The 15,761-nt window shown below is 38.6% G+C and overlaps 1 protein-coding gene across 1 annotated transcript; it reads left to right on the top strand.

The window, feature by feature from the left end:
* The first annotated feature begins 159 nt into the window (after positions 1–159).
* On the top strand, positions 160–14,983 carry LOC125811236 (uncharacterized). Its single transcript, XM_049490743.1, has 10 exons — positions 160–295; positions 446–571; positions 1,513–1,779; positions 11,031–11,359; positions 11,446–11,556; positions 11,646–12,133; positions 12,819–12,987; positions 13,894–14,133; positions 14,233–14,367; positions 14,518–14,983. The coding sequence occupies exons 2-10, from the start codon at positions 466–468 to the stop codon at positions 14,647–14,649; spliced, it is 1,977 nt and encodes a 658-aa protein (XP_049346700.1). The 5' UTR covers positions 160–295; positions 446–465; the 3' UTR covers positions 14,650–14,983.
* The last annotated feature ends 778 nt before the right edge of the window (positions 14,984–15,761 follow it).

Raw genomic sequence — 15,761 nt, 5'->3', positions numbered from 1 at the left:
GGATAAACACAAGAAAACTTTTAGATAAAACACCTCCATTAATGTTTTCATGTCTGCATTTAATAAGGAAAAAGAATTTTTCTATCTCACTTTTGAAAGCGTGTTCCAATTGATTGAAACTGGTGGCTTGTTTTGTCGAACAGGAGGCTGTAGATTTGCTTACCAGCTCAGAACATTAAGAGCAGTTCGTCCCAGTTATATTGTTTTTCTGGATTTATGGTATTGCTTGGCTGAGCATTTCCTGGTGGTTGAATCGGATCTGAAATGGTTACTTGCTGACACGGTTATCTTCGAGGTATGATTACATTCTTAATTGAAGGGTGAAACAGGCACAATGTATTCTGTTTGTGCTGTAGGAATTAACTCACTCATGCTGCACATTTCCGTGATGACCTGGATTTGTATTGAGTAGACAGTGATATGCAATCTCATGTTTATTTCTTAGGCATATCTGAAAGCGTCACCATGCCTCGTAAGGTAAATTATGGAGTTGATTATGAAGAAGACTTTTATGACTATGAAGATTACAATTATGACTATGACGATGGATATGAATATGCAGGGAAAAATGGTGAGTGTCCCTCCAGCCCTTCTCAGTGCTTCATATTTAAAGATGTACTCTGCCCAGAAAATGTTAAATCTTATATGAAGATTACCACTTCATGATAATTCTGTGGTACTTTTCTCCATAGTCATCTTTTATTTAGAACTATTTTAGTTTTTCTCCAAATGTATGCAAGCCACGCCAAAACTCGTGTTTGTCTATTGATCTGCAATCCCACTTGCTTTAGTTGCGTCCATTTTCCCCTGAATTTCTGGTTCATCCAGCATTATCAGAAATTATTTTGAATCTGTACAATAAGAATATTTTTTTTTCCATTTTCGTTGTTTGGTTGTTGAATATGGTCTTGAAATATGTTGGTGGAAAATATTGAGTTACTATACATACTGGACTGCTCTAAACTGCTAACAGGGATTTGTGAAAGGATAAATACTTCTTCACTTACTAAAACTATATATGGGCTATGGCATATCAAAAGCTTAACTACTTAGATGGCTCTTAAAAAGTTCTGCCAGCTTCCAATTTAGATGACACTATATTCTGTTTTGAAATGTTTTAAATTGCTTGATGCTTCCACAAGTAAATGTATCTTATACAACTTTCACCTCTTTCAAGGATTCTGAACAATCAAAACTTAAAACCCCAATATGATGTTTCTGTTGTCAGATTAACTTCCTAACTACTAATATACTGCATCTGTCCAAACTAACCAATATTATATATATAAATAAATTGAACTCATGAAATTTCTGCACCAAGTCAAATTGTGACATTAATGAGCGCAAAGGGAATATTTGTTTAATTGTAGAAAATTTCCATTTGATTTTTTGTAAATTTTCATGTTTTTAGTTACTTTACCAGGACTATTGGTCTTGGCAGTAGTTTATGCCCCTTATATACCTAAAGCTTAATTGTAAGGAACTCAATATGCTATTTATGGTTTGCTATAGGAAGGGCACCAGAAACAAATACAAAGCAGGAATTGGTCAAGGTTGGCATCTGGCGTTGTTCCATTTGCACATTTGATAACAGAGCTAGTATGAATGTGTGTGATGTATGTGGAAATCCCAAACAAGAACCAGTTAAGGCTGGGGTGTGGTGTTGTCCCATTTGCACATTTGATAATGAAGATACCACAAATTTATGTGATATGTGTGGGGTCCTACGTAACCCATTGATCAAAGGTTGTGGTGGTGGCGGTGGCAAAGCTAGCGCAGGTTAGCAACTGGCAATATATCTCTTACAAATTTCACATTGATAAACATACAGTTTTCTTTTTGAGGGCTGGAAAGAACTGTTTCTGACTTTCTGTAGATAATAGTTTTGTTGCATTTTTATTCTCCTTGCGTATTTTCCTCCACTCAATAGATAGTAATAAGTAATGTGGTGGTAAGTTTTTTTGTGCGAGTTCTCCTTTTTGTTTCAGTTACTTAATTTTAAGACGTCATCAACGGTCCTTACGCAAATGCCTTGCATCATCCATTGATAATGGTACTTATATTTTTCCATTTTGGTAGTTCTTAGTGAATTTCGCTTGCTTCTTCATAGAGTAGATTATTTCCTTCAATTGGTGGCATATGCATAGTTTCTAGGGTGGCTATAATGGCCAAGTATCTCTGCCGCATTGGAAACCAAAAATGTTGTTCACTTCGAAGCACAGAACTTTAAGGAAAAAAAAGAGGACCGTTAACTTCGATGAGCTTTGATATATTTGTGGTACTTTGTCAAGAGGTGGGTTGGTGAGAGGGGGAGAGGGGGGGTGTATAAGGATTTTTTAGTTATTACATTTTGGATACACAGGGAACTATTGGTATTAATCAGACTAATAAACTTTTAATAGTTGGCCTTTATCAAGAAGGGCAATATTAGCCCAATTCAGGGACATCAATGATTTCAATAATTAATGGAGGGCAAAGTTAGACCAGTTTTTACATAATTCAGTCGCAAATTTGGACTTTTTTCCCCTGACAAACTAAAAGCCTCCCTTTTGTGTGGAAGTACTAAGGCTAAGGGTGGATCTTGAGTGAGAAACGATAGGTTAATTTGCATGTTAGTCCTAGAACAAAGTCATAAAAACTTATCCCCTTCAGCAAGAAACTTCTACTCGTTGGGAAATATGATTCTTAAAGCGTGCTTGTTGATTGATTTAATCAATTAACATGACTTTAGGAGGTTTTATTTTTCCTTTTCCTAGTGTAATCATTTCTTTTCATTTTGGAAAATAGTAATGTGGTAATCTTCTAATGCAGGGTAGTTACTAAGTTCAAAAAAATATAAAATCTTCTGATGTGGGGGACCTTCAAAAGTAGAAACAGAAAAAGTATACTTACAGAGATCCTGAAAAATCTACAAGCTGTTCAGTTTCTTCTTGACCTATTTCCTTGCACCAAAAATATAAATAGATACAATACAATTCCACTTAACCTTTTGAATGGGATTGGAAATATCTTCAAAATTTCTACTATTCCTCTCTCTCCAAACTCTCCACCATATGCAATGTGGGGTTATTCTCCACCATGCCTTCTGGCTCTTACTTCCCCCTCTTCTAATCCAACAACTCAACGAATCTGCAGTATGCTCAGGCATAATAATTTGTGAATGGATAACGACACAAATATATGTATAAAAGATTTGGTGTTTATCTTGAATTCAATAATTAATCCGTCAAAATGGGTGTGTTTTGTTCACACTAGGAATTCTAGGAAACTTGATCCTAGTGCCCTTAAGTGTGTCTTTTATGGGTGTTCTCCTACACAGAAATGGTACAAATGCTCTCATTCTCCCCTAGGAAAATTTTGTCAGCGTGAATGTTTCTTTTCGGGAGTTTGATCCTTATTTCAGTATTACACAATCACTTCTTCAAAGGAAGAGGAATAAAGAGGAAGAAATGATTCTCCCTGGTTCCACCATTGAAACCCCTTCCACAGGGGAAAGTGAAGTTGGAGAAAGAATTTAGGGAGAGATTGTTGGGCATTTGGGTCTCGTTCACATTGCCCGTCCCAAGCCCAGATAAAGCAGGAGGATTGCTGAGGGTCAATTGGCAACCACCTTTACTTCATAAAGGTAGGGATAAGGATGCGTACATCTTACCCTCCCAGACCCATTTGTGGGGTTAGACTGGGTTTGTTGTTGTTATTGTAGGGGGATTGGATAGGCCTAATTTGATAACTTAATGAGAAATAGAGTAGCAAAAGCCATCATGCAATCTGCCGAAGCTGAATTTTCTTATCATGATCCAAAAATTGAAAAGCTGTGACAACACCCACACTTGATTTAATAGGTGAACGCTTATCCAAGTTTAGTCCATTTTTTAACAACTAAGCGAAAATATAAAGGTGAAAAGACATAATTAAGTCATAACTGGGATCTCTTAATCATAAAGTGCAAAAAGTAACAAAATATACCCCAAAACCTGGTGTCATAGATACAAGAGCCTCTAAAGCGTTTACAAGTCTGAAAATAACAAAGTACTACTATCTAATAGTTATGAAAAAATGTAAAAATGGATAGAAGGAGACTGGTGTTGCGGATTAGCTAGGTAGCTCACCCCAAGAATGATTATTGTAGTACTAAATTCGTATATATTTGATATTTTTGGTAAACTGTGCGCTTCACTTCTCACTAATCGCTTCAATCTACATGCACCTTGTCGCCTTTTTGCGCTTTTCGTTTTTGAAAATACTGCTAAAAATAGCAAGGATGGGTGGGCTTAAATCTATGAAGAAGGTTGGTATTATTTAGAGAGAGTAAGTGACTGGTTGCATACAATGCCTTTGGTCTTTTAATTTTCTCATTCAGATGAAATTATTTTGATTCATTTCCTTTCCTTATCTCCCTTTCCAGTTTAACATTATTTAAGTCCTTCAAAAATTTTCTTCTTTGTCCTGATTTTCTGGGATAGCTCTTCATGAAGTCCCTATTCCATATTCATAATGAAGTAGAAACTACACAGATCATTCAGTGGCTATATTATGCATCTTTGTCCTAATATTTTATTAGAATCTTTAGGAGGTGCTTTCTAGGACCTTGTTCATTGGCTGTAATTTTTTTTTTTTTTATAAAGTTAAAGTTGTATTCTTCAGCATTAAGGGTATGCTGGCTACCTCCAAAAAGTTACAAGTTAAATCCATAATTACAAAGATCCTAGGAAATCAACCAACTGTTCTACTTCTTCTCTACCATCTTCTTTACACCAAAAAAACAACATGTTAATGCAATTTTCTTTAACTTTCTGAATAGTGTTAGTAATATTCTCATGACACCTAAGGTTTCTTTCTCTCCAAATAGCCCACCAGACACAAGTAGGTACTATAGACCACCATCGTTTTTGGGTCTTGCTCCCCCCCCTCCTCATCCAGCAGCTCAAAAGATCAGCAATATGTTCTGGCATCACCCAGGGCTCTTGAGAAATGCTGAGAACCATGTGCCACACCTGAACAGTAACCCTACAATGTAGGAATGAGTGGCTGTTAGTTTCTTCCTTCTCATGACAAAAAAAACATCTGATCTGGAAGCCTCTTTTCTTGAGTTTTTCCTGAGTGAGATATGCCCTTCTGGTGACCAACCAGGTGAAGCATTTCACCTTGGTTGGGGTGTTGCCCTTCCATAGTTGTTTCCATGGACCAAGAATTCCCCCCGAGTGAGTCATAATCTCTCTTATACAGCACACAGAGAGCTTGCCATCAGAGTCGTGTTTCCATCTTATACCATCTGCTTCTGTAGTAAGGCCATTGAATTCACCCAATCTGAGTAACAGTTCAACAATTCTATCCACTTCCCAATCATTTAGATTTCTCATGAAGGTGAGGTTCCATCCCTGAGGGGACCAAATCTCAACAATTTTAGCATCAGGATTGGTGCAAAAAGAAAAGAGATTGGGGAAGACCGAGTTTAGACACTCTTGTCCTTCCAAAAAAATATTTTGTTACCCTCTCCCACCTTGACCACCAAATTCTCCTTTAAACTAGGCCATAAATTTCTGATTGATCTCCAAACTGATACCCCATACGTGCTTTCTACTACATTAGACACCCACTCCTCAGTCTGCCCATACTTGTTGAGAATTGCTCTTCTCCATAATGCCTGATCTTCAACCACAAATCTCCAAAGCCATTTAGAAAGTAGACTTTTGTTCTGGACCCTCAGATTTTTTATGCCAAGCCCTCCTGTCTTCTTGCTTAGTAAGGCTGTCTGCCATTTAACTAAGTGTATTTTTTTTCCCCTTGTTCCCCGACCATAGAAAATCATGCCTCAATTTATCTAACCTCTCTTCTACCTTTGCTGGTAAAGGGAAAAGTGACATAACATATCTAGGCAACGCATCCAGGACCGAATTGATCAGAGTGACTATTCCTCCCAGAGATAGATAGTTTGCCTTCCAATTAGCCAACCTCTTCTCTGTCTTCTCAATGATTCCATCCCAAATCTCAAGCTCCTTGTGATTATTCCCCAAAGGCATTCTCAGGTAAGTAGTTGGTAAGTGCTCTATCTTGCATTGCAAGATGCTTGCCAACAACTGAATATTTGCCACTTCCTTGATTTGGAAGATGCTGTTTTTCCCCCAATTCACAGCCAGTCTGGAGATGGCCTCAAAAATCACCAAAATAACTCTAATGTAACTAACTTGTTCTACCTTTGCATCGCAAAATATTACTGTGTCGTCTGCATATAAAAGGTGACATATTTGCAAATCAACCTCTGACTGGTTACCAATGTTGAAACCCTTTATCCAGTCGTTCTGATTGGCCACTCTAATCATACTGTTAATACCCCCCATAGCTAAAATAAATAGGAAAGGGGAGAGAGGATCTCCGTGTCGTAGTCCTCTCTCAGAAGGACAAACCGGCAGGTTCTCCATTAACATAAATGGAGAACCTGGCAGTTTTGATGCAAAAACCTATCCATTTAAGTCATTTGTCTCCAAACCCATCTGCTTCAAAATATTAAGTAGAAACTCCCAATTGACATGATCATATGCCTTTTCTATATCAAGCTTGCACATTATTCTTGGGATCTCTCCTTTAATCCTTGAGTCTACACACTCACTAGCTATTAACGCGGCATCCATAATTTGTCTTCCTTGAATGAAGGCCATTTGGTGATTGTTCACTAATTTGCTTATCACTTTCTTTAATCTCTCTGCCAACAGCTTACCAAAGACCTTGTACACACCACTAATGAGACTTATGGGTCTGAAATCCCTAAGTTCCATAGCTCCTGTCTTCTTTGGGATTAGAGCCACATAGGTGGCGTTAAGGCTCTTCTCTATTTCATGTCTTTCATGAAATTGTCTCACTGCATTCATGAAGTCTGTCTTCAGTATCTCCCAGAAGTTTTGGAAAATCTCATCGGAAAGCCATCTGGTCCTGCCTCCGGGGGCCTTATCACTAGCACATGATTTTATGCAATTAAAAACTTCATCTTCCTCAAATTGCCTCTGGAACCATACATTTTCCTCTTGTATAATGCTTTCCACTCCCTGTACATTAAAATCTGGCCTCCATTGTTCTGTTTCTCTGCAAAGATTTTGGTAGTAACTGATTATGGTTCCTTTAATTTCTTCTGAATTTGTTACTGTAACCCCTTCAACCATCAACTTATCAATGGTGTTAAATCTTTTATGGGCTGTAGCCATCCTGTGAAAATACTTGGTATTTTTGTCTCCGTGTTTGAGCCACTGTACTCTAGACCTCTGCTTCCAAGCTATTTCCTCGTTTTTTGCAACATCTTCAAACTCCATAGAAAGATGTACTTTCTGAAGTAACTCATCCTCTGATAGTAATCTCAACTCCCGAGTCTTTTCTAAAACAGACAACTGATTTAAGATTTCCTCTTTTCTCTGATTCCAATTGTTCCTATTCTCCAGTTTCCATTCTTTTAGCTTCCCCTTTAGCATCCTCAACTTGGAGGCTAGGACATAAGAGCCCATACTAGTGATATTGAAAGATGCCCGCCAATCTTTAACTTTGTCTGAGAAACCCTCCACCCTTAACCACCATTGTTCAAATTTGAAGTAAGACTTCTTCAAATTTAAATCTCCGCATTCAAGCAAAATTGGATTGTGGTCAGAACCTATTTTGGGAAGCATGTTCTGTTTAATCCGTGTGAAGGTCTCATCCCACTGGGAAGAGAATAAAAACCTATCAATTCTGGAAGCAAACATGTGATTGTCCCCCCTTCTCCATGTGAAAAGACCCCCCAAATAAAGGAGGGTCGATGAACTCCATCTCATTGATCCATTCAGAGAATTCAGTCATTGGCGTAGTAATTTTGTGCCCTTCTGATCTTTCGTTTGGTTATCTTGTGGCATTAAAATCTCCACAAGCTACCCAAGGCCCATTACACAGTTCTTTGATGTTGATGAATTCTTGCCAAAGTTCTCTTCTAGTTATTGGATCACATGAGGCATACACAGCTGAAAGGAACCATGTGAGTGCCTGATTTATGCCTTCAAACTTGCAGGTCACCATTTGGTTTGCTGCTAATACCAGCTCTCCTTTCCACACCCTCTTATCCCACATTACTACGATGCCACCACTTCTACCTATAGCATCCAAATGAAATTCCCCCCATCCATCTATTTTGTCATAATTGTTTGAATACATTCACCTCTGATCCTCCCAATTTTGTCTCAACCAGAACGTAAATATCAGCCCCCAATGTTGAAATAATCTCCTGACTATCCCCCTTTTTTCTTCTCCATTTACCCCCTTACATTCTAAGAAAGGATTTTGACTTTCATTGGAAATTTGTGTTTGTTATTCTCCCCCTGTTTCTTGATTCCCCTTCTTTAAACTTAACATGAAATTCCATCTCCTTTGGGATTGTGTTCTTTGCTTTGATTGGTGTTGTCTCCACCTTCTGCCTCAAATCCCCCCTCTTTTGATCAATTCTCAGAAATAGATCAAAAGCCGCCTTATCACATCCTTCAAAAGCAACCCCAAAAAGTTGACTGAGTTTAAGTACATTGGAATGTACCCAAAGTGAAGCTGTCTTCAATTTCTTGTTCTGAGAGACCATCATTAATTTGAAGAGGAAGAGGATCTTCAAATAATGTAATTTGCTCAGTAGAGCAGTTGCCCTGATGAAGATCTATCTTATCAGTTTCTGCTGAATTAATTCCTGCTCCTTCGATATCATAAATAACCATAGGCATGTTGTTGTCTTCACCCCCCAAAACTTCCGACCCATAGTAAATTGCCATATCATCCTTAGCAAAAGATGTTTCAGTTCTCACTCCAGCCCCATCTCCATCTCTGATATATTTGAGCTCGGAAAGAAACTGTTCTCTGTCGAGAAGAGGTTGTCAGCAAAAGGTTCCTTTTCTAACTGGATGGAGTCTTTCTTAGGCAATTGGGCTTCATGTGACCCACTGCCTTTTATTCCGATTTGGTCCAACACTTCTAATACCATTCCTGGGCCCAAATTTTTAATTATTTCCCTCACATGTCTTTCACTCAGACCCGCGTGTTCCTCTTCCCCTTTTTTTTTTGCAAACTAACTGCGAATCATTCCCCAAAATGTTAGTCTCCACCTCCTTTGGCATAAAAGTCAGCAAAGGGTTTTGCTGTGGGAACTCCCTTCCAGATACATGTTGTGTTGCACCTTCTAGTTGATCAACGTGCATTAGATCTGACTTCTGTCTGAATCTCGCCGGAGCTTCACACCATACCGGCAAAGAAAAATTGAATTCTCCATCACTCACTTCTACATATGCCGGAATTTCCTTCAGAGGACCTTTGACTCGAATACGGGCCCATCTCAGGTGATACTTGAGTTGGGTTTCTTCTTCCGCTTCAATCCATCCGCCGCACTGGTCCCCCATCTCCTTCATCACTTTATCAGTCCATAGATGTAGCGGTAGTCCCAAAATTCGAACCCAAAACCAATCAAATTGATGTTGGGCTGGAATAGCTCCCGTCGTCGGAGACCACCAGTCCAGTTCCAATAGATGATTGCTCCTACTCCATCTCCCTGCTAGCACATTTTCAGCATCCCTTCTCGATTGAAATTCAAAAAGGAATTGGATCCCGTTCAAATCAAATACTTGTATGTTGTGGATGCCTCTCCATGTGTTTTGCGCCCATTTCCTAACATCGTTATGAGAAGGTATCTCATCGCAATCTGGGAAGCTGCCAACCAGACTTCTCCTCAAAGGATCCTTATCTCCATTGGTACTACTCTCTGGAGCTGATTGAAGTTCATTAGGGGGCCATCTGCTTTTTTGAAGAGCTTCCTTATAACTTCCTTTTTCTTTTTGCCCATTACTGATTATTTCCCCTGCATTTAGAGTTTCTCTCTGTAAAATTTCAGGCTTATTAATAAAGACCTCAATTTTCTTAGAGAGATCAGACCAGCCAGCATTAAATGTGATTTCAGGGAGAATAATAATAGATCTCAGCTCTCCTTTAACCGTAATCACAGACACAAATCTATCATATTTATTGTACTTCAATGAGCAATAAATAAGAGTAGTTAAATCTCTGCATCTCCAAGTTTTGAAGGATTTTCCTTTGATTTCTGAAGCTTCATTAAATCTTCTGCATAGCCACTGTAGAGCTACTCTACTCAGCTTCATTCTTCTCATATATAACCTAGCACTCTCCACCCATTCAAACCTAGAATCTGAGGCTAGTTTGGTATCAGTTAAGTCATAAGACTTGCCCCCTAATCTGAAAAAGATTCTGTTCTCCATCTTTCTCCTAAATAATTGATGAAAAGAAAGGAAAGTGCTTTAACCAAAGACGTAGTGGGAGGTGAAAGCCCTTGCGGCCTGGATCGAACCAAGAAAAGGCTGAAATTCTGTGTTTTGACGATTTACGCGCCGGCACATGCCGCGAGAGACTTCGAAGTCTGAGAGGAAGAGGTGGCGCGTGCGAGCGCGTGGGGAACTTTCTGGGGATGTGGTCTTTTTGGGGTTGAGTCGCGGGGTCTGGTAGAGGCTTTGGTGGAAGTAGATTGTCAGGAAAAGAAGAGGGAGTGAGGATTCCGGTGACCAGAAGGATCACCGGAGTGAAGATATTTACACGTAATTATCTTGCCAATAACGACCTAATGACTATAGGAGTAAGAGATGGAGAATAATTTCCGTCGACATTTTGGTGGAGTATCCTAAACAATGAGATGAAATCAACTATGTACCTGTTCAATGACACCTTCCTGCAAGCTTTTTTTTTTTTAATTTTTTTTATTCTTTTCAATTGTTAAACTATTTACCTGTTTACTGGAACCTTCCTGCTGACTTTGCTTCCCTTTTTGTCATTGAGAATGTTAAAGTAGATTGAAACTGAATTTTTCATGCACCGACTTTTGCCAATTTTCCTCCAAAATCATGCAGAAAGATGACACCTTTCATATTACCTCTCCAATAATACCAAAAAACAGTAGTCTTAATTTCTAATATTTTATATCCTGTACTCTATTTTGGGAGTTTGACATATTTCGTGTATATTTACTATTCCTTTTGCAGCTACTAGCAACAAAGTCGTACAGTCAAATGTCCTATCAAGTAAAAAGGAAATAGCTGGTGAAGTTAAAAAAAAATTGGTTTCTGAAGAGCCTACTAGTTCTTCCACATCAACAGCGAAGGTTAGATGTGATGACATGAAGGATAGAGGTTCTTCTATAGAAACTAGAGGAAATCATGACGGCATGAGCAATGTGAGCAATATGTCTGTATCATCAAATTCTCACAATGTGGAGAGTAGAATTGCAACTTCAAGATCACAGAGTAAACCTCAGAAAATTGTATGCACTGGTCAATTAGAAGACAAATTGAACCAGCTAAATCTTGCAATTGTGAGTCAATCATTTATGTGATTCAAGATTTCAAACATTTTGAATGTCTAATCCGCTGATCTTACTCCAAAATTTTCACCATGTAGGTTGGCCATGTTGATTCTGGGAAGTCAACACTATCAGGAAGACTACTACACCTTTTGGGGCAGATATCTCAGAAGGAAATGCACAAATATGAAAAAGAGGCCAAGCAGCAAGTAATCCTTCTTTTCACTTTTCATCCACTTTTATAAGGACATAGTGAAATCTTGATTAGCTGATTGATACATATCCTATCTATAATCAGGGAAAAGGGTCCTTTGCTTATGCCTGGGCATTGGATGAGAGTGCTGAGGAAAGAGAGAGGGGAATAACTATGACAGTGGCTGTTGCCTACTTTAACACAAAAAGTTACCGTGTTGTACTGCTTGATTCCCCAGGCCATAGAGACTTTGTCCCAAATATGATATCAGGTGCAACACAAGCAGATGCTGCAATTCTCGTAGTTGATGCTTCAATAGGTGCATTTGAAGCTGGCATTGATGTTAGTGGAGGTCAGACAAGGGAGCATGCACAACTTATCAAAAGCTTTGGGGTGGACCAGATAATAATTGCTATTAACAAAATGGATGCAGTGGGATACTCCAAAGAACGGTTTGATACAATTAAGAATCAACTAGGAACATTTCTTCATGCTTGTAAGTTTAAAGATTCATCAGTATTGTGGATTCCCCTGAGTGCCATGCAAAACCAAAATTTGGTGACAAGTCCTTCTGATGCAAGATTGTTGTCCTGGTTAGTCTACTGGCCAACTGCTAACGCTAAAAGGACGCATAGTGTTACTCGTTATCTTCAACTTTATCGTATTTGCATCATTTAGATAAATGCTTTCATGGAAGTTTTAGGCAGAACAATGGAAACAGTAGGTTACATAGCAAATAGATAAGTTAAACTGTATGCAATTGGAATTTGAAACAATTAAAGTGTTCTTAAGATTGACAACCCAAATTTGCAAGATAATAGATAAAAGGGAAAAAGGACAAATATACCCCCGAACTATCGTAAATGGTATGCAGATACCCTCCGTCATACTTTTGGGACATTGGTGCCCCTGCCGTCTAAAAACTAGAGCATATATGACCTTCACTCTAACGGAAGACTAAATAGGGACACGTGGCGCAATCTTATCAGTCGATAAATGTCGGATCGGTGGATAAGATTATGACACGTGAATGCCCCTTAGTATAAAGGGTATATATGCTCTAGTTTTTGGACAGCAGGGACACCAATGTCCCAAAAGTATGACGGAGGGTATCTGCATACCATTTACAATAATTCGGGAGTATATTTATCCTTTTTCCCTAGATAAAATGATGATTGTGCTGTGGAGTCAAAATTTCTGTGGTAATTTAGTGTCGTACACAAATAGCTCGCAAAGCTCCCATTGTCTTTTGTAGTTAATAATGAAAGTTTATTTCAGGTTTCAAGGTCCATGCCTTTTAGACGCAATAGACTCTCTCCAACCTCCCCAAAGAGATTACTCAAAGCCTATATTAATGCCGATATGTGATCTCGTTAAATTACCCTCACAAGGACAGGTGTCAGTATGTGGAAAGTTGGAGACAGGAGCTCTTCAAACTGGAGATAAGGTACTCAATTACCCACTAATGCATGAGAGATCCTTCTCCTTTATTTTGACACTCAACATTTAAATTCATCAAGTATCATATCTAGAAAAGATATTTCTCCTTTATGATATATATGCTTTTAGAAGACTTGGACTTTTGAGTCATAACTGTACAGGGAGTTATACTGGTGCCTATAGATCATGTCATCAGTCTGACCATCACCCAAATTAACCTGCCAAAATACCATGCTCTCATTAGGAGGGGCAGAGGGAGGCATTAGGCAAGTAAACATGTATCCTAATTCCATCAAGGTGCTTCTACATTTTTTTCTCCGAGTGTAACTCTTTTCTAACTGTATATTCTACAGTATTTTGAATTTTATTTGGGGTGTGTGTGCTGAGGGGGGATGGGAGTTCAAGGCAGTTGTTGTTTGAGCTAAGGCTTTGCCTGGATTGAAACCTCAGGTGGTTTTGATTACTTCCATGTTTTATGTCTTTCTTTCTTGTCTTGGAAGGGACATCTGCATGTTGACAATAATGAGATAGGTACACGGTGAAACACAAAGACACTTCTTTTTTCTCCCTGTAATGTTAGATACCAGTGAATTAGAGTGTACGGGCTCTAGTTAACAGAGTGATAGAGTTAAAGAGGACTAATATAACTAACAGATACTTGCGCAGTCATCTTGTTAGGGCATTGTTGGGACATGCTGTTAGGTCATTACTGCAATTGCCATCATAATGCTTGTATGGTGCAATCATCTATTGGACAGCAATTGTTTAATGTTGTCAGTAAATGCACCATTGGTGGTTTTTTGTTACGTGCAGATTATTTTTCTATTTTACAAGATTTGACCTTGTAACAAGAATGAAAAATTCTTTGGAAGGATAATAGTCTTTTCTAACGCTAAATTCTTAACATGGTCAGGTTCTAGTTATGCCATCAAGAGAAATGGCAACAGTGCGTTCTTTGGAACATAATTCTCAGGTCTGTAACAGTGCAAAAGCCGGAGACAATGTCACTGTTAATCTACAAGGTATAGATGTGAATCGTGTAAAGGCAGGGGATGTGCTGTGCCACCCTGAATATCCTATTGATGTTACAAATCATTTGGAACTGAAGATTCTTCTCCTGGATATTGCTGTTCCAATTTTAATTGGCTCTCAGGTAGCAGCTCTTGTCATTTTACCCTCAAAATTCACAGAGTTGCATGACATCTGTTTCTAGTTAATAACTCAATAGCTCTGGATATTTGAAAATGTGCAGTTGGAATTTCATGTACACCATGTTAAGGAGGCTGCAAGAGTTGTGAGGATTTTGTCCTTGCTTGATCCAAAGACTGGAAAGGAGACCAAGAAATCACCTAGATGTCTTCTAGCAAAGCAGAATGCTATAATTGAGGTTTCTCTCAAGAGCAACTATATGTCTATTGATATGCTTATGTTTTATCATTTTAGTAAATAAATAAAAAATGTCTTTGGTGGGAATGGGTGCATCGAAGATTCTAGCTATAAAAGAGATCTTAACTTTAATCTGTTTGTCATGGTTCAGGTAGTTTTGCAAGGGATGATTTGCGTTGAAGAGCATTCTAAATGTAAGGGTCTTGGAAGGGTGTCCCTCAGAGCATCAGGAAGAACCATCGCTCTTGGTCTTGTGACTCGAGTTCTAGAGAAGAAGGAATAGAGAAATTGCCACTGCTGGAATGAGGTTTGACATGCCCAGAATCAGCTGGTAGAGGTATACATCTGTGAGGACCTTTAGCTTGAAACTCGCAGTTGAGTGTCATCCTTTTCTTTCTCCTCTCTTGCCTGTCCTGATCTCCTCTAGAGATCCACAATTTTTGTAGTTGCGATGAATGTTAATGATTCTACAGTGGCATAGCTCTAGACATGGGTTTCTTCCCTTCATTTTTGTGGCGGATTTTTCTTTACTTGTACATTTGGAGGAATCTGATATATATTTAGGGTCCCCTCTTTGAGCGACATATTCACCACTTTATGTATGTCTTAACATGCATACATGACCCTCCTTCATTGTAATACTTGCTTGTAGAATTTTAAGAGGGACAACTTCAAGATGACCATTTTTACTTGGGTATAATGATGGTATGAGAAATATTTACTTAAAATGTCTAGACTGTGGGTCAGGATTTGGGAAGGTTGTCTATTTACTTCCCACACTCTTCAAGGATGTGGAGCTCCGATTAAATTTGGATCGCGCTCTACATGGCCTATTCGGGTGTGGCGCTTTCAACAGGATTTTCTCCATACCCAGGGCTTAAACCCGACACCTCAGGTTAAGTGTGAAACACTCTCATCAGTGCACCACAACCCATGTTGGTGGTATATCTTTAACTTATAAGAAGCCATATATAGGCCAACAAAGCCACAAATAGAGACTCGTGCAACAATAATAATTCATGTAACCCATCAATTCACAACAAAAAAATACAAGTTCTTCTGTGGGCTGACGAGACCACCATGCTGTCTATAGTCACCGACGTTGTCCAGACCATTAAGACCACCATAATATCTATACTCATAGAGTGTTATGTGGATTATTGAGGTCATCATGATATCTATTATCAGAGAATACTCTGTGATCCATCGAGATCATCTTGATATCTATAATCATGAAACACTATGCACATCGTTGAAATCAGCATGATATTTAAAATCACAAAAAAATATATACAAAGGTCATCGTGATAACTGTACACTCCCTAATCTACTAAACTTGACTGGGACAGGCCCTGACCTACCCATCAATTGTACAAAACAAAAGACCAATCAAAC

The sequence above is a fragment of the Solanum verrucosum genome, unplaced genomic scaffold (genome assembly GCF_900185275.1).
Source record: "Solanum verrucosum unplaced genomic scaffold, falcon-dt-bn FXZP01000308.1, whole genome shotgun sequence".
Taxonomy (NCBI): Eukaryota; Viridiplantae; Streptophyta; class Magnoliopsida; order Solanales; family Solanaceae; genus Solanum; species Solanum verrucosum.
The sequence above is the reverse complement of the archived record's forward strand: the minus strand, read 5'-3'. Positions and strand labels throughout refer to the sequence as shown.

Excerpts from the sequence above, each read along its gene's own strand:
- LOC125811236 (XM_049490743.1), top strand. The coding sequence starts at position 466 with ATGCCTCGTAAGGTAAATTATGGAGTTGATTATGAAGAAGACTTTTAT. Across the intron at positions 11,360-11,445 it reads ACCAGCTAAATCTTGCAATT|GTTGGCCATGTTGATTCTGG; the intron begins GTGAGTCAATCA and ends TTCACCATGTAG. Across the intron at positions 14,134-14,232 it reads CAATTTTAATTGGCTCTCAG|TTGGAATTTCATGTACACCA; the intron begins GTAGCAGCTCTT and ends GAAAATGTGCAG.